The 24137-nt window shown below is 45.4% G+C and overlaps 1 protein-coding gene across 1 annotated transcript; it reads right to left on the bottom strand.

Annotated features, from left to right (window-relative positions):
• Positions 1-8359: 8359 nt before the first annotated feature.
• Positions 8360-22550, bottom strand: SLCO4A1 (solute carrier organic anion transporter family member 4A1). Its single transcript, XM_010166301.1, has 11 exons — positions 21725-22550; positions 20048-20138; positions 19085-19206; positions 18682-18793; positions 13184-13338; positions 12304-12499; positions 11541-11706; positions 10748-10920; positions 10308-10372; positions 9618-9766; positions 8360-8832 (listed from the first exon to the last, which is right to left on the bottom strand). The coding sequence occupies exons 1-11, from the start codon at positions 22548-22550 to the stop codon at positions 8683-8685; spliced, it is 2205 nt and encodes a 734-aa protein (XP_010164603.1). The 3' UTR covers positions 8360-8682.
• Between the last annotated feature and the right edge of the window lie 1587 nt (positions 22551-24137).

Consider the following 24137-nt stretch of genomic DNA (forward strand, 5'->3'; position numbering starts at 1 on the left):
ATAAAATAAAATAAAATAAAATAAAATAAAATAAAATAAAAAAGATAAAATAAAATAAAAATTAAATAAACTTCACTAACTGCCTCTTGGCATCGGGCAACATCTGCAACGGGATCTTTCTTTACCCTGTTGAGCCTTTGGTTTCTCTCCTCTGAAATGAAAAGCATGGGCGATACCAAGAAAGTGGGTGTTGAAGAGGAAATGTGCAAAATGAAAGGAAAAAAAAATTAACAAATGGCAAACTAAAATAGCAGCAGCCTGGGAAGTGGATCCATTGAGCAGTTTATCTGTGAGTCAAATCACAACGCACCCAGTCCTGGTGCCCTTCCCACTGCTTCCCCTGAAAGCCCATGAATGCAAAAATAATTCTGTAAATACAATTATTTGTAAATCCTTCTTGGAAGTAACTTTTTTGTCCTCTCAAAGAAACAAACCAAACTCAACAAACGATTATGTAGGAAGTGACCATAAAACTCAAGCTGTTGCATTAATCTACTTTGCAATTTTAATTTTTATTTTTATTTTTATTTTTTTTAAACATCCATTCCTGAAGAATAAATTTTTTCACAAGAGGGGTTGGCTGTGGGTGAAATCTGGAGCACACACAGTCTGTGCCGCTCATTTTTCACTGTCCCTGCATGACCCAGATTCACACGGGATTTGTTACCGTTCCTGGGGATGAGACCAAACACGAGCAGGGAAGGCAATGCCTGCACCACAATTATGGAGATTTTCATATCGCTGGTCTCGGGCTGGGATTTTATTTGCCCTGACTCGACACAGATGGGACACGTATAACTTGTAGGGTGTTTTTTGCTGCTGGGGAAAACTGGGATGGGTAGTTACAGCTACAGCCCTCTGGGTAACAGGGTAAAGTGGTCAGAAAAAAACAGCCTCTCAAGCTGCTCACCTGCAAGTTTTAACCCATCTTATATTAAACTTATTTATAGGTGAGTTCCCTAAGAAAGTCTGGTGCTTTTAATATTTTTATAATAACATCTCTAATTCTACTGGTAAGATGAGGAAAAGGGAAAATGTGACGAGAATTTTGATTTTGTCACTTGTAGAGTCTGTTAATGATAGTGAGAAACATTTGGGGAACCTGCTGCAAATTCCCCTATTGCCTGTGCATTTGGCATCCAGGAAAACGATGATGGGAAAGATATCAAGGAAGAAAAGCTGGGGTTATTATCAGATAGTGATGATAACAGTCTGATTAATCTGCTGTCTAATAACAGTCTGCCTGGCTGGAGGGGCTCAGCTGTGATCCGGGACAAGATGTGCAAAACAGGGATGGCTGAGGCTGGTACAGACTCTGAATAAACCATGGGATGGGATGGGATGGGATGGGATGGGATGGGATGGGATGGGATGGGATGGGATGGGGATGGGGATGGGGATGGGGATGGGATGGGGATGGGGTGGGGATGGGATAGCATCTGTGCTCTCCATTCCAAGGTAGAAAAGGCACCCGATGACACTGTGAAATGGCTGGGTTATTTAATGTCAAAATGAAACCTTTGCGATGTAGCAATCTGGGGGTTTCCTTTTATGAACTGCAAATTCCTGGTTTAGCACAAAATAAATTTTCATTTAGATATTTATGAAGCTGCAGACAAAAGGAACACAAAAGGAAATTGGAGAAATCTGATTAATTTTGATGAAAATGAGTTGTGCATTTCCAGGTTCTCAGCTCACTGAAGCCCCAAAGATTTATATTTTTTTCCTGTGCAGAGTGGAAAATCTTTATGATTGTTATGGGATAGAAAAAAAAGAATACTCCCTTTTCCTGCTAACGAGGCATGAAAAATAACAAAGTCTCACTTTCCAAGACCCTCAGCTTATTCTGCGCTTCGAGCTTTTCTCCTATCTCCTCTCTTTCCCCTCATCACTAATAGTCGTATAAAAATGTAAAGTATTTTACAAAGACAGAAATGAGATTCACCTTCTAGATATGCAACATATTTGCAGCTACAGGCAAAGAGGCATTTGCAGCTCGAAAACTCCGCTAATGAAAACAACCTTGTGCTTAGTGGGAATGTTAATCAATTAGACACGCAGAACTTTAATGATGTTTCTTTTGCCTAATTAGATTAGCAAAATATGAGTATAGCAACCTTTTTTTTCCTTTCTTTTTTTTTCCCCTTCCATCTCTCCAGCTTGTTCCTGCCAAGGAGCACCATCCGTCTGGCTCCAGGATGCTCCAGAGGGAGGAATCTCCCCAGGCACCCCCGGGGTGGAGAGCAGCTGGGTCTGCCCATACCCACAATCCCCTCGAGTGATGTTTGAAGATTTCTAGTTCTCCCTACAGCTTTTAAATTTTTGAGGCTGAAGGCAGAGGTTTAGCAACTCGTCAATCTGCTCTGGGCTGCAGCAGGAACCCCCCCAGAGCCCCAGCACCCACAAAGCTGGAGCATGTTGTTTAGGTGAATCTGGGGGAGGACCAGATGCTCTCCTGCTTCTCCAGCACTTGCAGGATTCACAAAGAATTTAAAACCCAACTGGGCATTCCCATGAGCCATCCCACACAGAACAACATCTCCATGATAATAAAAGTGCAATAAAAGAATGAGATGAGGTTTATCTCTTAGAGAAGAGCATCATTTGATTCAGAGCAAGACAAGAAGCAGATAAGATGCCAGAAATACTCACAAGTCCAGAATAAAACTCACTTACAAAGTGTGGGATTCCTGGAAGACACTGATAAAGTGCCCTGAGGCTTCATCAGTTTTCTTCGTGGTTATCTGATTTACACAGCTGTAGGTAACACACTGCTTCCTGTGTATTCCCAGAGCAGAAAGAAAAAGAGAAATACACTGCAATGTTCTAGTGAGAGAGTATTCTTAGAGCAGATCCAAATGAAGTGTTTAAAGGATTGCACAAAACCTTCCCACCTTGCTGGTTAGGAATTGTGGATTAGCATGTGAAAAAGAAGAAGAAGAAGAAGAAAAAGAAGAAGAAAAAGAAGAAGAAAAAGAAGAAGAAAAAGAAGAAGAAAAAGAAGAAGAAGAAAAAGGAAAAGGAAAAGGAAAAGGAAAAGGAAAAGGAAAAAAGAAGTAAAATAAAATTTTAACATGTTGTTAAAGAAAATTTAACTGTGTAACAGAGAGCCCCAGACTGGGTTTCTTGAGCAACTTGAGCTGTTTCTTAGGAGAAGCCACCCTTCCACATGGGGAAGCCTTTAAAATGCGAGTTAGATGGACAACCCCTAATTGATCCTGACTGATGTTAAAAAGCTCAAACGGTGCCCAACAATCTTTTGCTCCAAGTCTAAATGTTTCAGCACGATCCATGACATCTCCATGCAATGGCAGCTCTCCATAGCAATGGCAAAGGGGCACAACTTCACCTGACTCACTTGGCTGCTGCCTTCAGCACGGTGAGTGCCACGACCTGTGCTTGAACTGCTATGTACTCATCACTCAGGGAAGGAAGTTAATTGCCCACCTTAGTTAAGTTAATAATCCACATTTTTTGGTGCATCAAGCTCAACTCTATTGCTTCTTTCATTCCAGAGTAAAACAAAAATTAGTATCTGCATCTCCCAAGGCAAATCCACCACCAATCCATCCTTAGAAAGGAAGGATGCAAAGATGATGGGTTCCTCACTTTTCCTATTAAAAACATTTTTCATAGATATTGCATAGGTGACAAATCCCAGGCAGATTTTTATCTGTAGTGCCATAAAGGCTCGGATAGCTCATGATTTTTAATTCTTACCTCTGCTGTGATGTCATCAACTTTTAAAGCAATGCTTCACTTGGAACAGATTTTGTAGTTTTAAAGCAGATTGCTAGAATAGTAAGAGATCACATTTGTCTTATTAGTTTGAACCAGGGCACATTAGTATGTCGAACATTCATGTCTAGAGCTACAGTTTCTATAGTTACTAGTGCATTCACTGAACTGCTGCAATATCAATTTTATAGCAGCTCTGCTTCACCCTTACTAGAAGGGTAGGTCTGTAATGAGAGTTTCTGGTGGACTCATCCCATTCTATATACTTGTAGGAGGTTTCTCAGGACCCTGTATTAGCTGACAGAGTGTTACTTGATAATGAAGCAGGCAAGATGTAACACAACTGGAAATTTTAATTTAATGTGAGATTTAGTCTCCTATGAGTTTCTAGGAAATGGGATGGAGGGTCCCTGGCTGGAGAAGAAATGCAGTGCCTCATTCCAAAGAGCAAAATGGTCTCATTTTCATCTTCTGAAATTGCTTTCTGCAGGTCAATATGAAAACTTGCAGAGAAGACAAGAAAATTTTGGCATGCATTTTTTTTCCAGAGGAAATTGTTTTGGCCATAGAAAATGCCAGCACATTCTGCTCCCTCGAATCCCCTCGGACTGTTCCATAGAAATCCAGTCCCATTCCCACAGCAGAGCCTCAGACACCCATACACCTCCTGGCCACCACCGCCTTTGCTGGAGCGTGTCCAGAGAAGGGCAACGGAGCTGGGGAAGGGTCTGGAGCACAAGTGTGATGAGTTCCCAGCTGAGGGAACTGGGGGTGTTGAGCCTGGAGAAAAGGAGGCTGAGGGGAGACCTTCTGGCTCTGTCCAACTCCCTGAAAGGAGGGTGGAGGGAGGTGGGGGTGGGTCTCTTCTCCCAGGTAACCAGCACTGTGATGAGAGGTAGTGGCCTCAAGTCGCACCAAGGGAGGTTCAGGTTGGATATTAGGAAGAATTTCTTCTCCAAAAGAGTGGTCCCCATCCCTGGAGGTGTTCAAGAAACATGTAGATGTAGCACTTGGGGCTATGGTTTAGTGGGCATGGTTGTGATCAGTTGGATCTGGATGATCTTAGAGGTCTTTTCCAACCACAATGATTCTGTGAGTCTGGTAAAACACAGCTGTTTCCTTTAATCTGCCATTCTTCTTTATTGCTATTTGGTTTTAAAGCAAGCAGAGAAGATAATTATGGGCCTGATCCAGAGCTCACTGGGCTTAATAAAAGGTTTTCCACTGAGTTCAGCTGGACCAGAGCACCCTGGGGTTATTGCTGTGCTCTAAACCAAGTGTCCTTTGCAACCACAGGAAAACACAGGTAGGTTTTTCTCCACAACAAATCCAAACTAGGATCTGCTGTGGGGATGTAAAGATTTCATCCTCCTGTAGTTTAATTATTTTTTTCACTTTTGTTCCTCTGCCTTTCTTCGTTCTATAAAGCAACAAGAACTTGCCCTGAACCAGAGATGCTGGACAAAGCCACTGTCACCATGCTGCTGTCTCCATTGCCATCTAGTGGCACCAGGGCCAGGGTCCTCACCTGCACCCCATGCAAAACCCTGACCCACAGCGATGGGTCAAGAAAAGGCTCTGAAATCCTCTGAAAAAAGTTAAGGTTTTTTTGATTTGTTTGTTTGTTTGTTTTTCTTTCGATGTAATCAAAACATGTCAATCAGCTGGGGGGTTGTTTGTTGGTTTTGTTTGTTTGTTTTTCTTCCTGAATTATATTAATCTAAGTATAAAAAGTGATTTACCAGTATTTATTCCCATTCCCATCCATGGCAAGAAGGGAACCTGGTCTTTGTAGGGGAGGGAGCAGGGGAAGCTGATGGGGGTTTGGAGGCATCAAGGTTCTTCTGCACATGAGGTGAAGCAGAGAGGCCACGGCAGCAGCACAAGGGTAGAAGCTCTACAAAACTATCTGTGTATCACAGGCAAAGCTTTTATTTGCTGTCATTTTAAAAGCTCCAGGAAGCTTCTAAACAAACTCTTCACTAGAGAAAAACGGCTCATTGACTGTCTGGGCTGTTGTCTACAGTAAATAACATTCAGTTCATCCTGCCTGGGCTCCCTTCTGGGGGCTCATTTGTTTTACTTCCCTGTGGCTTTTCCTCAATTCCACCCACTGTTTGTTTGTATTCTTTAACAGCATGAATCACCCCTTCAACAAACCATAGGTGACACAGGACTTTGACCTCATTTCCATAGTGTAGGTCTGGGAGAAACTCTATGGATTTAACAGGGTTGGGCTGTCGATGAAAGAGGAAAGCAAAGGTATTACCTTGCCCTCTTCATTCTGATTCTCAAGTAACCAAAATCCTCTTTTGCCTTCAGAAGCAATGATCATCTCTCTCAGGAGGAGAGCGTTAGTCAACAGGAGACACCAATCCACAGGGTCTGAATGTCACCTGCTGTCCCGCCCGTCTGATGATGTGGCAGCTCCTGTATCCACGAGGTACTTTATTAACGCTATAATTTAAGCACAAACCTAAATCCAAACTCTCTTCCTTGGAGACACCATGATGACCTTCAGTGAAGCCTGGATGCCCACGGGGTGGTCCTGACCCCGTTGGCAGGAGGCTCTGCAGCACGATCCAGCCCATCCTACTAAGAACAGCAGCTGGGAAAGGGTGACAACTGATGAAAAACACACACACAAGTACCTGTGAAATACTGATTATATTTCTATGCTTTTATAGCAATATAATACTTCAGATGAGACTTGGAAACATACTTTCAAATATTTTAAGTTACCTGTACACCTACATAACCTGTTTATACAACAGGAACACTTTGTTGCTGCTGCTTACTTAAATCCATGGCTCACCAGTCCCACAGCAACACAATAAATGCCCAAAATCCCAGGAGCTTTTCTTTTGCTCTGGGAACACCACACTCAGATAAAACTCATTTTATAAACACTAGAATTGCATTGCAATATCCATATATATATATATATAAAGAAAAACTTCTACCTTTCATAAATACATCGTACATAAAATATGTTCCCAAAATACATTCATGCATTTTCCCCATCTAAGATCCCTGCTTGTACCCAAAGTGTCTGCAAGCTGGGAAAGGCAATCGCTGGGCAAGGCCTGGAGACAGGACCGTGTCTGCAGGTGGCTCCAAACCCAGGTGGAGGTTGTGAAGAAGCCTTTGGTGTTTGGGTGGTTGTTGGGGTTATCTTCTGCATCAGTGGGTCTAATCCTACCTCAGTGGGTCTAATTCTGTCTCCCTGGAAAAAAACAGGGCTCTCCTGCATGCTCTGCCCCATCAAAGCTGCACCAGCTGCCCGTGTTCAAGCAGCCAGAAGCCACCTTCCATCCCACCCTCACCACCTCTAGTTTCTCCAGTAGTTACTGGAGATGCTCAAGTGTCTCCCAGCACATGACAGAGGCTGGGAAACAAGGGCTTTGGAAGCAGGAAGGTCACTACCTGGCTTTGGTGGAAGAGGATCTGTGAATGGAAGAAGCTGCTTTCTTGACCATCATCAACCTGAAGGTGGACCATGCTCCCAGCACCACCATCCCCATCTGCAACGGGAACAGCTTCACCCCCCCGCTCTGAGAGTCTGTCCTTTGCTAATGAAGGAAACAAATGCCCATCCCGTGTCTGTTTATGAAAAGCATAAATACACAAAATATACAAAAACATCTAGAAAGTCATTCTAAGTAGCAGCTGGCACAAAAGGAGCACCAGGTTTGCAGCTCAGTACTGTAGGTCCCATCCCTGTGAACGCGGTTTATGCAGTGTAGGACTCCAGGGGTTGGCCAGAGCCCTCCCCCAGAGCTGGACCTGGATTGTGTGGCTGTGCAAATACAGGCAGAATAAGCACTAACCTCACCTGATCTGGGTTGAGAGGGAAGCCAGACAAACACCCACCCAAATTCCACTTTTCCCCATCAGAAAGGTCCTGGTCAATATTGCAATTGCACATTCAAAGGTCATTTTGGGAACGCTGCCCTCTCTATTTGCAAGCAGGCCAGTTACAAGTCAACATCTCCTTTCCACAAAGCAATCTGTCATTAGGGCAAGCTAACTCTTAAGCTAATGGTCTAGAGACAAATTAAATTCATCGTGACTTCTCTCACCTACTCAAACTCAACGTCTTTACAGAGCAACCAAAGAGAAGCATTGCATAGATCTGTATCTCACGTCTTCCCGCACCCAAAAAACAGTAAGAAGTAAGTTCAAGTTTTGCACAGTACATTAGAAAAGGCATCACCTTTAAATAATGCAAGAAAAAAAACCAAACCCTAAAATGAAGTGTCACCACGGTGTAAACTCTGCAATGAAATGAGGCAGTGAACGTACAGCGCTCAGCAGCTCTCGGGGATGGCTGCCTGTAGTGTACTGAGGAATTTGTTAGACAAATCTCATCTCAAACCCATCTCCCATTGCACAGTAACATGAATTTGCATAATTAGATAACCTGCTCCTGAACAAAAGGAGCGATGCTGTGTGTGACAGAAGGAGGAGGACACTGTCTGCTTTGCATACAGTAGTTTAAGAGCCGGTTGTCCTCTTTGCAATGCAGACTGTAGGACAGCAGGGCTCTTTTCAGGCTGAGGAACTCTCAACAGAAGTTTTGCTTTACAATTGAGATATTAGGGACCAGATCCTCTGGTGGTTTAAACCCCACGTGCTCCATTGGAGTTACCAGTGCTTATTTCCACGAGTGGAGAATGTGGTCCTTGGTTGTCACAGACAGAGTAAAGCTACGGTAGCCCTTTCTTTAAATAAAATTAAATAAATGCATATTGCATCAGCACACAATTTTAAATGTGCTTGTGCTGTTAAGAAAATAGCAAGCACACCAGTGGTTAATTAAATTATTTCTCTTGAACTAAAAAAGTGATAATATTACTATTCATTTAAAACCCCCTAGAGACTGCGTAACATCTTCTCATCGCATTTTTGAGACTGAGAAAGTCATTTCCCACATGTACAGCACTATAAATTCTCTTCAGCTGGCAGTGAAGGTTTGTGTTCCTGGAGGTCACAGTTGCCATTGTCAGATGCATCCGAGCTGCCTGGAGCCGACTCTGCTGGTGGGGGTTTGTAGAGCAAATAGGCGACTATAAAGAAGGTTGTCCCAACCACCTGCAGCCAACAAGACATCTCGTTACTCTCCACTCCCCCTAAAATCAAGCATCAGGTCCTCATCTGGGATGAGATTTGCTCACCAAGCTTTGGGGAGCAGATGAAGGTGAAGGCTAAGCTGGGCAGTAGACCATCATACAAGGGTGGAGGGGGTAAAAATCTGAATTTAGCCAGGCCCATAGCAATGGGACAGTGAGAATCTGAGAAGCTGTTCAGTCCCACATGGACACCTGGAGCTGTGCAGACCAACAGCGCCTGAGCCACTTGCTGGAAGGCTTTTGAAAGCCTCTTTATCACAGCAACTGCTAAACACGACTATCTAGGGCAAGTGCTTGTTTGGGAGCAGTTAAAATGATGGTTTTCAGATAATAAATAAGAATCACACAGCTAAGCTCTTAGCAGTGATCTGGGAATGGTTATTTACAGCCTGCCCACAATGCCATCCCTCACTCTAACGCACTGTAGTTATATATTTTACTCCATTTCTAGCAAAAAATCACTTTGGTAACTGTTGGGAGAAGAGGAGATATTTCATGTGGTGCAACAGAAGCTGTAAATCTAGAAAGTAATGGGAATTTAAGAGAATGATGGTGCCTGGAGCACCATTACCTGACAAGAAGAAAATGGAGCTTTTGCTTTCCCTGAGAACATTTCTTGTGTGAAAGTCTGATTTGGGCTGGGGAGAGGCAGATCAGGACAACCCAAAAATTCTTTCCCAGAGCAAAACACTGTCTCCTAAAGACCTGCTTGCTCAATCAGAGAGCAAAGTTAACAGGCAGCATCACCTTGTAGACCAGTCCAGCGATGAGGGTGTATCGGCTCATGGCTGAGTTGTGGTAAACGTAGCAAGAACCTTGGTCACCGCACTGGTCCTGCCAGAGCAGGCAGGACTTATCAATCATGGACCCAAAAGCGATGGGGCCAGGGATGCCTCCTGTGAGGAGAGAGAGAGAGTGGACCTTCAGTTTGGGCAGCACCTAAACACCAGCTTTGCAAGATGTGAGGTGCTTGCAGAAAAGCATCAAGCTCTGCTGCTACTATGATTAAGCAAACTCATCCTACAACATCTATAGCTTTGCCAAGAGCCACAAAGCACCCAAAATATGCTGAATTTCAAGATTTGAGAAGCGAGGGAGTTTTTTTGACCATCCCGACCTGCATGTTGCACAAGAGTCAAAAGACAAACACAGGAGCTTCAGTGCTGCTGCTGCTTTTTTCTTAAAATAAGGACATGTGGCCAGGACATTGCTCCTCTACCCAACCTGTGATGTGGTACAGAACCCTTCATTCAGTTTGCAAACCATATGCAAAGGGCATTAGGTTTTTCTGGATGACAGCAAACATCCTCCTTTCAACAACGCGTGTCCCACCCCTTTCTTTTCCAACCCAGCGTGTATTATTCTTAGGTAACAGCTTGGCACACGCTCCACAAAACCAAAGGACCGTACAGATGCCCAGTTCACTCTGGACCATACCTAGTGTTCGTACGACAATCCACTGGATCCCGAGTGCAAATGATCTTTGCCTGTCAGGGACACACCTGAGGAACAAAAAGGGATTGTTTAAAAATGCTGCCAGGTTGCACAGGACATCCCCACCCTACAACACCACGCACAGGGGTCCAGCATGTTTGGGACCTCCATCCCCTCTAGAGATCGAGGTTCACCCCAGTGCAATGTCCCCCCACCACTGCTGCAAACTGGGACACACACACGGGTGCCTTATGTCAGAGGATGGAGCTGCCAATGCTAAAATTGCCTTCCCAGCTAGACAGGGAAGGGAATTAGTCTCAATGTCTCCAGGCTGCCAGTAACAAGGTGGTTCCCATCACACCTTCCCCATGGCTAAGCCAGCAGGAGAAAGCAGAGGTGGATTCTTGCAGCACTGGCAGAGGACAAGGTGATCCTGTGCTTACCTCAGAGTGGCAGTCAGGGCAGGAATACTGCTCAGGAAGGTGAAGAGGATCACCACAAACATGAAGAACAGGAGCAGGGGTCTTTTTGCACAAGAGGAGGTGCATTTCCCTGCCTCTGCATGACCAGGGCCGGGCAGGACGGTTTTCTCAATGCAGCTACACTCATGATAGACCTGGGAAAGAAAGGCTGGTGGGCACTTTGCCAAGGAGAGCATGGTGGTAGTCAAAGTTCTAAAAAAAATATAGAAATTCAGGGAGGGCAGAAACCAGCTGGTTTCATTCCCAGAGTGGAGCAAGGCAGAAATCAAGCTGCATTCTTGACACACCTCTGTTTCAAGACAGGTTATTAAATAAGTGACATTAACTTTGCCAGGCAGCCCTTAAATGCTGAATGTCATCATTACTCTTCTTAAGCCTTTGCCTGTCTCTATGAAAAACGTGCTGGAAGGATGAGGAGGTACATCATGTTCACTAAAGACCCAAAATAAGCATTGAGACAGGAATTTGGTGCCTACCAAGCTCCCCTCCTACCTGGGTGATTTGCTATGGATTCCAGCAGAGTTTGACAGGGAGTGAGGCAAAACTGGTTGGACACATTGAGAAAAGCAAAGCAGGGTGACCTCAGGGTACCTTCTGCCTTCATCCCAAGTGGTGCCTGAGAGCATCCATCCTGCACTGGGCTTTTACACTGATTTGCAGCAAAGCTCAAACCTGTGGACACTTTTGGAGAGCCAGCCAAATCACTCCAGAGATGTGGCACCACCTTGTTAATACTCAGGGCTTTCAGACATACCTTCTTGCCATTCCTGAGGTTTTCGGACACTTTTTTGCACCCAGCATGGCAGGGAGAGTAATACATGATGTCATCACTCCCGCAGACAGGGCTGTAGGTCTCCTGTAGACAGCCACACTCGGCGTTGCAGGCTGCTGTCAGGTTGAGGTGGCCATCAGGCAAAGCACTAAGGGAAGCACAGGAGCAGTCAGTGGGGAGAGAACAGTTTTTTCCAGGAGGAAATAGGTAGAGGAAGAGAAGGAGAAGGGGGGATAGAAGGAGATGTGGTGGATCCCCAGGTAGCGTAAAGCCAGGCTTGGGAATGGTTTCATCTCACCCAATTTTAACCATGAATGTGAAACGCACCCTGGAGCTGTCTCTTTCCCACAGCAAGGGAGTTAAGTCAAGGGAGTTTAAGTGACCAGCTCATAGGGAGACACCTCAATTTGGAAAGGTAATTCCCACTTTTAGTCCAGTTTATCCCACTGGATAGACATGGGGGATCCTGTGTAGGCAACTGAAGAGTATCTCACACTCTGGCGTTGCTGATCTCCCCTCCCTCACTAAAGAGGGAGCCTCTTCCATGAGCTCCAACTAGATGCAAAAATTAGGACATCTATATTCTGGGTCTCACTCTCAGTATCTGCCTGTAAGACTGACTGGACATCATCTTCCATCACCAAAACATTCACACGTGACTACCACCAGCACCATGCAGTTGGAGCTATCCTTCTATTCTGACCAGGGCCATGCAGCACAAGACAGATGGGATGATTGTTATTACCTTCCCTCGTACATCTGGGTTACTCCAGCCATTGGCATGTTAGGGCAGTGAATAAAAAAAATGAACAGAGCCAGCAGACTCGACATTGTGCAAAGTAAACACAATTTGATGATTCCTGAACAGCGGAGTTTAAATTTATTCACAAGGAATCCTCCCAGGAATGTGCCTCCCCCTCCAGCTGGCACAACCAGATAACCTGGAAAAAAAAAAGGGGGGGGGAAATAAAAAAACACAAGTGAGTTTAGAAATGTCAGCAAGGAGTTTTCATGTCTGAATATATTAACTGCAGTGTGTCTGCATGAGATAACCCCTTGGGTGCTGCATGGCTTCTTGGTGAGAGTTCAGGGGACTTTCCTACAGTAGTTGGTCATCTCTAACAGCTCAGGTAACATGGCATGAGCCTGGTAAGGCAGCTTTTCCTACCTAGAGATCTTAAAGCAGACTCTTTGAGGAGCACATCATGAATATCAATGCTTGTTGGACACCACTTCCACACAATACAGCAGCTAAGTGTGGATCTTCCCAGTTTTGGGATGCTGATAAAATAAGACCCCCAGTTCAGATGTTCCTCGTTAGAGGCTGTTTAGTTAATGTTTCTTGGTAATGCACCAGAGAGAACAGATTACAGTTATTTTGCCTTCCTCTAGAGGGTAACAGATGGCTACAGAAGCAACATGCTTCTTCCTGATGTCAGTAGATACAGCTCTGAAAATGCCCTTGGTACAGAAGTGCTGATGGGAAATGATCCTATCTAATAGCTGAAGACAATAACTGTCCTGTAAATGAACTGCAAAGCGTATTTGTCTCCTACCTAAATGAGCTACAGCTTTTCTTTTTGTAGGCAAAATGGGAAAACATTGCAAAAAACTGGTTTTCTTACCAAAAAATGTAGCAGCTTCAGAGGCACTTAAGCTAAACTGAGACTCCAGGTACTTGGGTCCAAACGTGGACATCCCAGCAATGAGGGTGGCTTCGGTTGCTCCTGCTAAGCAGAGGAAGATGAAGGTGGGGTTCTTCAGAAGAAGCAGCACTGCACTGAAAAGGACAAATATACTGGAATTGAATCACTGTGGCACATTTTGATTTCAGTTCTGTCCCCTATCTTCAGGTCAGAAGGACCATATGTAAGATGAGGCAGCATCCCACCACACTGCATTACTTTGAAAGAAAAATCCAAAAGGGAACTAATTGCAGTTTGAAAGAGCAGGGAGCTTCTCCTCTCAGGCTTATTGAGTCCTACCAGCCAAGGAAGGATGCTGAGGACACCCTCACCTCTCCCTGTGTACCTGCACAGAGTAAATATTGGTGCTCTGGGGGAAACGATCTCCATTGCAGGTGAGGATCAAGAGTTTGTCCTTAAAATCTGTCTTTATATATGATGTCTCTCATGTGCCAAGTTGCTCTGGCTTTTGTTCCTACCAGGCATTGTCCTGACTATCTGCAGGCACCTACCAGACACGCTTACCCTGGCCATCTTTTATAGCCCTGTTGCCTACAGACAACCACCAAGGGTATCTGAGGAATGTCAAACTAACTCCAAAACCAGGAGGGAATAATCTGGGACTCTTCTCTGCAGACCTCATGAGGGCACCAGATGGGTCTATTTATCTCATGTACATGTTCAAACCAGGGATTGGATACCAGCAGTGTGCACGTGATATAATTCACACTCAGGGTGCCCACAACTTCTATATGGATGATTTCAGCAATAATTTTCCAACATTTAGGGTTAGGCTGAGTATTTTCCATTCCTAAATGGGGCAATACCGAAAGGACACTACTCTTCACCAAACCTCAATAATGTCAAGGTTTCATCAGTCCCTGATGGCAGTTATCGCAGGGCTCCCAATTCAACCAAGAGCAGGGAACAAAGTTGTGTTACATCCTCACATACACACATGCTACTCTTGTGCACCCATGTCCTCATGAGAATACCGAGAACAATCCCTGATAACCATGGATGTTTTGCAGCTCAGGGAAAATACCAAGCAAGCTTTTCTATATGGAGGAAACACCTCCAAGACACTTTATATCCCACTGGAAAATCCCACACCCTAAGCACAGTTTTATGTTGAGCTTAATGTATAAGTCAAGCAAATACATTATATCTTAAGCCCACTGAGATTTAGGAGAGAGCTACAGATATGCCTGAAAAATTGCCACATCATTTATATGCAGAAAGATGATCCAGCAACGATTCCATCTCCAAGACACAGAAACACCCTCGGGCACATGGGATGGTCTCAATTATCTCTCACTATCTCGGATATTGGACTAAGAGGGTTGACACTGCTTTTTTACAGGGTGGGGTTTGCAACAAGCTTGAAATTCTGCTACATGACTTTCCCCAAGCCTTGCCTGGATCAGTACCACGGATCATCTCATTTCTGAGACAGGCAGAAACCCATCATCCTGCAGGAACAGCAGCGACAGGGAAGCTGTGGGATGCTCATTGAATTGAAAGGCACAGTCACTTACCACCTACTGCTTTGGAGGAAACGTGAAATCAGAGACAACTTACTGTAGTACAACTGAGTGAGAGATGTGCTGAGGGTCAGCAGCAGATTTATGCAACTTTATCCACATAATGTGGAGAATTTCATTATACCAAAAGAATAAAGAAGCTGAAGGCCAGAAATACCACACATTCTTACACCTTAATTACAGGTGGCTTTATACTAACCATTGTCCAGCTGCTGGGATTAGTTTAATTTACTAAACTATTTTCCAAGATTATCTTTTTGACTGTGCTTTATTTGGAAGCACAAAACCCAAACACTTAGTGAGAAAACACTTGTGGATCTTGTGGCTGATGTACAAAACATACAATGTCTTCACCTTTTTACAGTTCAAGAGAAAAGAGAGTTGTCCCCTGGCACTATCAGGACTTCAGGCCTGTTGGTCAAAGGTTACAGGTTAGACTTACAGGTAGGAAAATGCAGAGGAACTCCTTTCAGCACTAAGAGTAAGGATTTACTCACAGAATTTAAGGTGTTTGTAGATAGAAGATGTAGTTGTGAGAAGCTATGGCATATAAAACCTTACCAAAGTCAACACAGACCTTTTCACTGCTATCAGAAGGATTTTAATCACACCCAGAAACCACCTAACTCTTGAGTAGTCTTGACTGTCCTTAGTTCTTGTGGCCAAAGGGATTTCAGGAAGCTCAGTGCTACCAAGAGAAGAAGCCCATCATCTATAAAAGTCTGATTCTGCAAGTCTTCACAGATCTGGGCACAAACAGATACTTTTTCCTCAGGTCACGGTCCTGACCTCTAGAAGTACAGCCTGCTCCTCTGAGGAACATTTGCAAGCCCAGGAAGCCCCAGAATGTAATGGCCACAAGCTAACGAGTCATTAATGATAGATGAATATTTATGCAAACTTAAGAGCATGTGAATTGGGACTTTTCCAGCACAAAACAACACTGGCTGTCACCACCACCAAGGGAACAGGGGGCAGCGCGTACGTCCTGCAGGAATGTAGACCAACCTCCCTTTACAACACATGGAAGCTGGAGTAAAGCCATGAGACAAAACAAAGCCCCACTCTGCCACCTAATCCAAGAGGGCTGAGTGAAATATTGACCATAGCTTCTCGTGGTGAAGATCAGGGCTTGAGAGACCAGTGAGGATTCTTCACAAACTCCATCCCATAGATCTCCAGGACAAAGCCTCCTCTCCTGGCACAGCTCTACCTGTCCTTCTGTTTGAATCTCTCTGCACTGACAGCAGAGCTTGTTCCATGAGAGTGATCATATGGAACCAGAGAAAGGAAAATGCTATTTTATCAGGCCTTTTCAACCCAAGAATTAAGACAGAATTCTCCTCAGGGAAGAGGATTAAGCTGTACGGGCTGCATTCCTGTAAGCTCCTGCTCTTAGGCAGCACTGTGAATACAGCAATTCATTAAGCTCACTTGGAAAGGACCTGATGGCATGGAATAATATTTTATTTCATCACTATTTCTGTTTATCTTTGTGAGACTCTTACAGTCCGCACTGTGAGAAAATGTGTAGCATCCAATCCCTTACTAAAACAAAAGCAACAGTGTCCTTTGGCCTTGCTCTCCAGCTTGGTCCACGTGTCCTCAGGAGCTGCACACGCAGATGTGATCTCCTCTTTAATGCAAGTTTCCAGAATAGCAACCCTTTAAGGCACTTCCCTTTTATTAATCAAAAGCAGGGAACACAAAAGTCTGTAGGGTTTTTGCTTTCCAATGAAAACCACACTAAGGTCTAGACTGATCTGAATTATTTGATATGAGTTGCCCACCTTTGGGTATTTGTTCTTCAGGAATGAGAGGTGAAAGAAGATGTCCCTGGGGGAGGGCTGCCTCTGTACCTGCTGTCAGACAGCCTTCACCTAGAAACAGTGCGACCTTTGTTCCAGATAAGCAAGAAAACCATCAACCACTGAATTTCACCCATCTCTGCTACCCTGTTTGTGTTGGTTTTAGTCATAACCTTATCATTATTTAAATGCAGGTTTTGAATTTAATTTCCGTGCGGAGAATAAGCTGCGACCTCGGAAAATGGCACCCAGTCAAGAATGCCATTTAATAACAGTATTGAAATCTGTTCAATGTAATATTCTCTATAAAACTGCCTTAACCCCTGGTAAACTTCCAACAAAGCCTCCAAGAGCTTCAGACCAATGTGAGTAGTTGTGTTAACACAACACAGAGTGACTGCTGCTGAAAACTCCAGTGCTGAGCACCTGCTTCGAGCCTCCTCTGCCAGCACAGAGGCAAATACCACAACTAAAGCTCAGCAGTAATCCTGGCAGTAGCACAGGCTTTGGCAACGTTGAATGTTTGCCTCCGCATGGGTCAGCTGTCACATGCGGATGCAAACTCATCCCTAAGAACGGTCCTGGGAGAAATACAAAAAGAAAAATCCCCTTATTGATTGCAAGCCCTGAAAGGATTTGATACCAGGTATCTCTACAACATCCACAGCTCACACACCAGCTAGAGCTAAGCTTTAAATAAAGCAGCATCTCTTCCCCTGCCCTCCGTTTAGGGTCACAGCATCGTTTAGGTTGGAAAGGAACTTTAAGATCACTGGGTCCAAACATTAACCTAAAACGACCAAGTCTACCACTAAACCATGTCCCTAAGCACCAAATCCACACATCTTTTAAATAAATTCAGGGATGGTGACTCCACAACTTCCTTGCACAGCCTGTTCCAATGCTTGACAACCCTTTCAGTGAAGGAATTTTTTCCTAATGTCCAACCTAAACCTCCCCTGGCACAACTTGAGGCTATTTGAATACAACTCAACACACACACACACAAAAATAATTAAAAGATTTCAAAGATCCATAGCAAATGCTTCCAAATTAAAACCCCACATTTTATTTTGACCACCCAGGATCCCTTTAAACCATTTCCTACCTCCTTTAGTGCAAGCGTGCTCACCCACGCCGCAAAGCCAAGCAGCAGCCCTGTGATTCAGCCCGCTGCTGTGTCACTGCTTTGCAGGAGAGATAAGAAGCAGTAACGCATAAAATTTGGCTGGAAGATGTAAAAGCAAAAGGAAAAAAAAAAGGGGGGGAACTAAGAATAAGAATAAGAGCCTTGTTCCCTGGATTTGGAATGGAGCTGTAAGAGTTGGGGTTTTGTTTCCTCTTTTCTCATTAAAAGGACAAAACAGGGATCTAACACAAACAAAAATAGAGGAAAGGAAGAAAAGTCCCAAGGGGATGGAGAGAAGACGTTGGACAACACCCAACTGGGCCAGGTGAGGCCAAACACAAGCAGACGAGAAGAAATAATGCCACCAGGGAGAGGGAATGAGACAGCAATGCCCCTGTCACCTAAAGCTCGGCACCAAGCCGCCCTGGGTGAAACTTGGTGTGTTGCATATGAGTGCAAGTGGATCTTCACACGTGGACGTGAGCTTCTGAAAACCACAGACAGGACCAGCACCTTGCCCCCTGCTCTCCCACGCGATCCCCAGCACAATTTCTAGCTCAGCCCGTTTGCCAAGAGCCACTGGCTGCCGACAGGACCCGGCACTTTGCAACATCCTCTGCAAGAAAGTGTCATCACTGCGTTTGGAGATGGGCAAAATCTTTTATCTAGTATCATAGAAAGCACACTCAGTTTGGGCCATTCCTCTTGATTTTACAGAATCACAGAATCATAGTGGTTGGAAAAGACCTTTAAGATCATCGAGTTCAACCATAAACCCAACACCACCAATTCCACTTCTAAACCATGTCCCTAAGCACCCCATCTACCCATCTTTTAAATCCCACCAGGGAAGGTGACTCCACCATCTCCCTGGGCAGCCTGTAATGACAGAGGGGTGGAATTTTGTAATTTTGGGAGGGGTGTCCCTGAACCCCAGGCATGGGGTGGTTTTCTCACCGAGGCAGATCTTTAACTGTTTTCCCAAAGTCCGGATCCGATGCTTTGTTGTGGCTCCCATCCTTCAGCTGATGAGCCTCTGACACCCTCATAACGATGTACCGCTGGGATCCTGAAAACGAGAGGCAAATGGGAACAAGGAGCATGTGAGACCTGGGACATGGATGCTTCACCCAAACAGTGAATTTACAGGTGGAAAATGCAACGCAACATCCTCCCTCCACAAGTGGCTGCAAAGGAGGAGCTGGGAAACCACAGGGGTGAAATCCACGTAGGAATTACAATGTGAATGCTCTAAGGTCTTCGTGTCCCCAGCCACACATGTGCATGAGGATGCAAGCCCTGAGGCAAGTAGTCCATGGCCCCAACCCCAACTCCACGGAGCTGCAGCAGGGTCACCTACCTGGGAGGCGCCGGGGGTACCCCAGGATGGGGATGGAGATGAGGAAGGAGGCTGCTCCAGCCCCGAGGAAGCCGATCCACCATGCCCCCACCCACAGTGTGTTCTCTGGGGAGATGTCAATCCTGTAAGAAACGAAGCCAAAAGGAGACAAGGGAGAGAAGTGGTGGTTTGAAACAGAGTGGGATGGCTCGGTGTGCCTCTCACTGAAGCTGGCAAGGGTTGGGGAGACACAGGGGGGACATCAGTGAAGGAAACCAAGCTCTGGCCTCTCCCATGGTGATCTGCTGGGGATGCCACATCCACCAGCATCCCTCCTGCCACACCAGAGCGCTGCCTGCCTTATCAGAGAGCTCAAAACTTAATGAGCCCCAGAAATGACACCATTTAATTCTCCTCTAATCTCTGGCTTGCACCTTCACCTCTCCCCATTTCATTTGTGCTTTGGGGGTTGCTACAAGCCTTATTCCACCCCAGAGCCATCCTTTGCAAGAAAACTGGTGGAAATAACCTAGTCCATGCTCTGGAAACCCACTCCCCCTTTTTAACCCATTCATCTGCCAAAGAGCCTGTCAGGAGATAAAATTAAATTACAAATATGAGACAGCAAGGAGGAATTAAACATCCTGGTTGAATTACCAGGAGGATGAGCAGCAGGGCTGGTTGTCACATCAGGGAACCCATTCAAAAAATCCACCTGCTGCTCATCACCTCATTAGCGCAGGCAGCGCGGCGTGAGGAAGGATTTAAGCTGACAGCTTTGTCAGTGATTTTCTTCCAGCGACAGCACTCATGCAAGGCACCCTTCCAGCTTCTGCACCCCTACAGACACACCGCTGAGCACCACGGGCATGTCTCCACCCAGCCACCAAGTCATTTCTCCATAATATTATTATGCTTAATTTTCCCCCAAAGGAAATATATAGCATAAAGGAAAAGGAACAAGATTATTTTTTAGCGACTTACTCTCTGCCAATTTCAGTATAAATAGTTAGAAACATTCCTCCTACCAGATAACCCGCTGCAGGCCCAAGGATTGCAGCAGTGTAGAAAACAGCTGAAATACAAAATAAGCTGTGTTAGACAGAGAGCAGCATTTCAGGCAGGGATGCTGAGGAGCACTGCTGGTGCCCAGCATCCCTCACCCCCCCACAGCCCGATTCCCTCCTGGATTCAGGATGTTCAGTCTCCTCCTGCCTCACACCCACCTCCCCGAGCCAGCGAGAAACAAAGCCAGACAGTTTAACAAGTTTTCTTCTCACATTGATGGCCCAGGGAAATTTTTGCATCCAACCTGGGAATTTTTATAGCCTGGGGCAGGCAAGATTGGCTCAGTGGAAAACCATAATTAAGTAGTTATTGCTTTATTATTTAGCAGGGATGTACCTGACGCTGCTGCCACACTGACTGCCGGTGTGACAAGCAGCAGTGTTGTCTACCACCGACAATATGCAGTGTCTACACTAAACTCAGCACCACTGGCACTTTTGTGTGCTGCCATGGAAAGATCATCAACTTACTGATGATCTCCTTGTGATCTCCTTACAATCATAGATTGTTGTGAGTTGGAAGGACCCACAAGGATCATGGAGTCCAACTCCTGTCCCTGCACAGGACAAAACAAACATTCACACCATGTCCCTGAGGGCCTTGGCCAAATGCTGCTGGAATCTTGTCAGGCTTGGTGCCATGAGCACCTCCCTGGGGAGCCTGTTCCAGTGCTCCACCACCCTCTGCCTCAAGAACCTTTTCCTCATGGCCAACCTCAAAACCTCTGCTCCTGGCATTCGTTGGTGGCCAGAGAGAAGAGATCAGCACCTGCCCCTCCTCTTCCCCTTGGGAGGAAGTTCTAGACCGCCATGAGATCTCTGCTCAGTCTCCTCTTCTCCAGGCTGAACAAACCAAGTGACTCCAGCCTCTCCTCATACAGCTTCCCCTCTAAACCCTTCACCAATTTTGTGGCCTCCTCCGGAGATTCTCTAGTAGATTTAGATCCTTTTTATACTTTTTTATCCTTCTTTCCTTGCACAGCCTCCTGCTACGACATATGGGAAAATGTTAAATTTTGAACTAGCTAAAAGGCCAGCCTTTTCAGCAACTTCACCCAGTGGGACTGTCAGTATTTGGAAATCACTAAGCAAGTGGCGATACTGAGCAGAGGAGTGGGCTGAGCACCTTCCATCAATGAAGCTGGGTTGTGCTTTGCACCAGCAGCATCCTAGTACCCCAGTGACCATCCTTCCTGTGCTATGGCACTAAAGGGGTGATGTCCCCTCACACATACAGCTTCATGGTTGTTTGACAGAGATGCCAATGTCACACACATGCTGGAGCACACTGGAGGGCTTCCCTCAAGCTGGCACCATGATGGGAGCAGGAGGCATCTCCTGACCTACAGGGCATGTGTTGCAGGAGAGAAAACATTCAGCTGCACTTACAGATCCTGCCTGTGAATAAAGAAAACCTCCTCAACAGCTGCTGCTTGCCTCTGATTACCACCTCACTTGTTATGGGGAACAAAAAACTGGGAGCACTTCTCAGGAAACTGCACAATGTGGTCTGTTGGGTGCCAAGGTAGATGGACCAGCTCCCCCCACCATTGCTCAGCCCACAGGTCCAAGCTGTACCCCCAGCTCTACTCACCAATATACACAGGGGAGTAGTTAGTCTTGACGTTTTCATCTAAATAGGTGACACCAAGCGTGTAGAGCGGCGTAGCTCCCATCCCATGCAGGAACTGCCCCAGCATGAAAATGAACCTGTAGCTGGAGAGGCTGGAGGAAGCCTGGGCACAGGGCAGGCTCTGGTTCCCCCCACAGATGCCCACCTCCCCCGCCGAACGTGCCTCGTACGGTCCCGCGATGAAGTGGGGCAAGGCAAAGACCAGTGAGCCCAAGCCCATGATCATCACGCCCCAACCCAGCCATCGTGGTTTGTGGCCATTCCCCCCAAAATAGCTGACGAAGGTCAAGCAGATGCAGGCCGCGATGTCGTAGGAGCTGGCGATCAGCCCGCTCTGGTAGCTGCGGAGGTCGAAGCGTCGCTCTATGGAGGTGATGACAGTGTTGATGAAGCCATTCACCGTCATGCCTTGCAGGAAAGAGGCCATGCAGAGGAAGAACAAGACGCCCTTGGATGTGTTAAAGACTTGTAAGCACCCAGGGGTGAACCTCCCCCAGCCACACGCCAGATCCTCCCCTTCATCCGACATGTATTTAATCCCTTTGCCAAACTGGGTCCCCTCCTCTCCTGGGGTGGTGGAACAAAGGGGTTCGGCACACGAGTCGGAGGGGCTGGGTGCGCCGGAGGACGGGGTGCCGTTGCTCAGCGGGGTGTCACATGCCTCCTGCCCACTCCGGCTGTCGAAGGTCCGGACAACTTCACCAGGATGAGGAGATGGGCAGGAGAAGTCAAGTGTCTGAGTGAAACAAAAGCCATTTTCTCCAGTCGAATTCTGGGGCATTGCCATGAACGGGAAGGCAGTCGAGTGGCAGGGTGATGTTGGGCTGGTGGCCGGGGTGGCTTCGTGGAGTAGCGAGGACCTGCCTGTCCAGAAGATGCAGTTTTCAGCACTTACATCAGTAGGGAGATGGTGAAGATCTGAGCCAAGACCATTCTGATCTGTGAAGAGATAATTTTTACACATGTCTTTATATAAAACCATGATCAAAACCCCCCAAATATTGCCAAATGTTGTTCTTTTCTTTCTTTTTTTTTAAAAAAAATAAGTATTATCATTTCACTGTGCAATTCAGCTAGATGTACACCCTCCAACATGGCAGGTTTGGTACCTCAGGTATTGAGGCACCATCAAATTTACAGGAAAAACCCAAATGATTCAAGAGCATTAAAAAAAAAAAAAAAAAAAAAAAAAAAAAAAAAAAAAAAAAAAAAAAGCAAGCACCTCTAAAGGTAGTCTCCCAACCAGCTGAAGCCTCTTATCCTCCTCGAGAAGATCTTGGTTAGACACCAGACCCTCACTCCTCCAGACACAACCTCCGTCCCCTCCACAGAACAGCGTGCACAGCTACAAGTTTCCCACTGTTAAAAGTCCTTTGGTCTCTCTTTCACACTCTGCCAATAACAAGTTTATAATTATCCTGAAAACTTTCCACAGTCAGACTGATTTTATTCCAAACCCTCAGATCTGTTTACAACTATTCAGTAAAATCCTTTCTATAACTAATTAGACTACGTGCCATTTCCGAGCGAGCTGGAGGGCAGAGGCAGTTGACTCTAACTTGATTACTGATGCAGGCTGCCTTCTTTCAACCGGTTCCTGTGCATCTCAGCACCTGATTATGCTGGCAACCAAGAGTATTTCTTCTTAAATGCCTTGGCTGAACTATAAATATGAAAACAATAAGGTTCTCCCTTGAATGTTGGTCTTAAATATGCAACAAATGCGAGGCAAGAACTGTTTTATTAGAGAGCATCTTCAAAGCTCCCAGTATTTTTTGCCAATATCTGTTTGAGAGGTTCCTATAAAAATGTTCCTCTTAAGATCACAATCAGCCCTATCAACAGGGAATGGGAATATCCAGATCAGAGGTGCTACAACAGGTCCTCAAGGTAAGTTAAACAAATGAGATCCACCTTTTGTTGGCAAGTAACTCTCTCTTAATTACCCTGTCTGGGGAGCAGAGCACACAGAATATTTCAGGGTCCAGATTTTAGGAGGAATTTGATCATGGTGCAGGAGTAGGGTGAGTCTGACAGCCTGAAGGACATGGCTTTTCAGGTCCATGCTAGACTCCTCTGGGCAACTTCTACTTCAGCTGGCTGAGTACAGCACAGGATAACTTTGATGTGTAACATGTAAATGCAAAAAATAACTGCAGGCGTTTAAATTTTGATGCAGAATCAGACTGTTGTGATGTGGTGACACAGATAATGCGTTGGACGCAAGACTATAGTTTTTCCACATTTTTGTCCCTCCAATGTTCTTATGACTCTTACAGCTCTAAATCTGTTTTCTCGTCTTTGGATGCAATATTGGAAACAATAAATAAGAGTGCTTTAGCACTCTCCTTTTATTAAAGTCAGAAGTGATTAT

Source organism: Antrostomus carolinensis, unplaced genomic scaffold (genome assembly GCF_000700745.2).
Source record: "Antrostomus carolinensis isolate BGI_N321 unplaced genomic scaffold, ASM70074v2 scaffold10234, whole genome shotgun sequence".
NCBI classification, from domain to species: Eukaryota; Metazoa; Chordata; class Aves; order Caprimulgiformes; family Caprimulgidae; genus Antrostomus; species Antrostomus carolinensis.

Excerpts from the sequence above, each read along its gene's own strand:
- SLCO4A1 (XM_010166301.1), bottom strand. The coding sequence starts at position 22,550 with ATGGCAATGCCCCAGAATTCGACTGGAGAAAATGGCTTTTGTTTCACT. Across the intron at positions 19,207-20,047 it reads TATACTGAAATTGGCAGAGA|GATTGACATCTCCCCAGAGA; the intron begins GTAAGTCGCTAA and ends CGTTTCTTACAG. Across the intron at positions 13,339-18,681 it reads ACAGTTAAAGATCTGCCTCG|TGCAGTGCTGCTTCTTCTGA; the intron begins GTGAGAAAACCA and ends TGTCCTTTTCAG.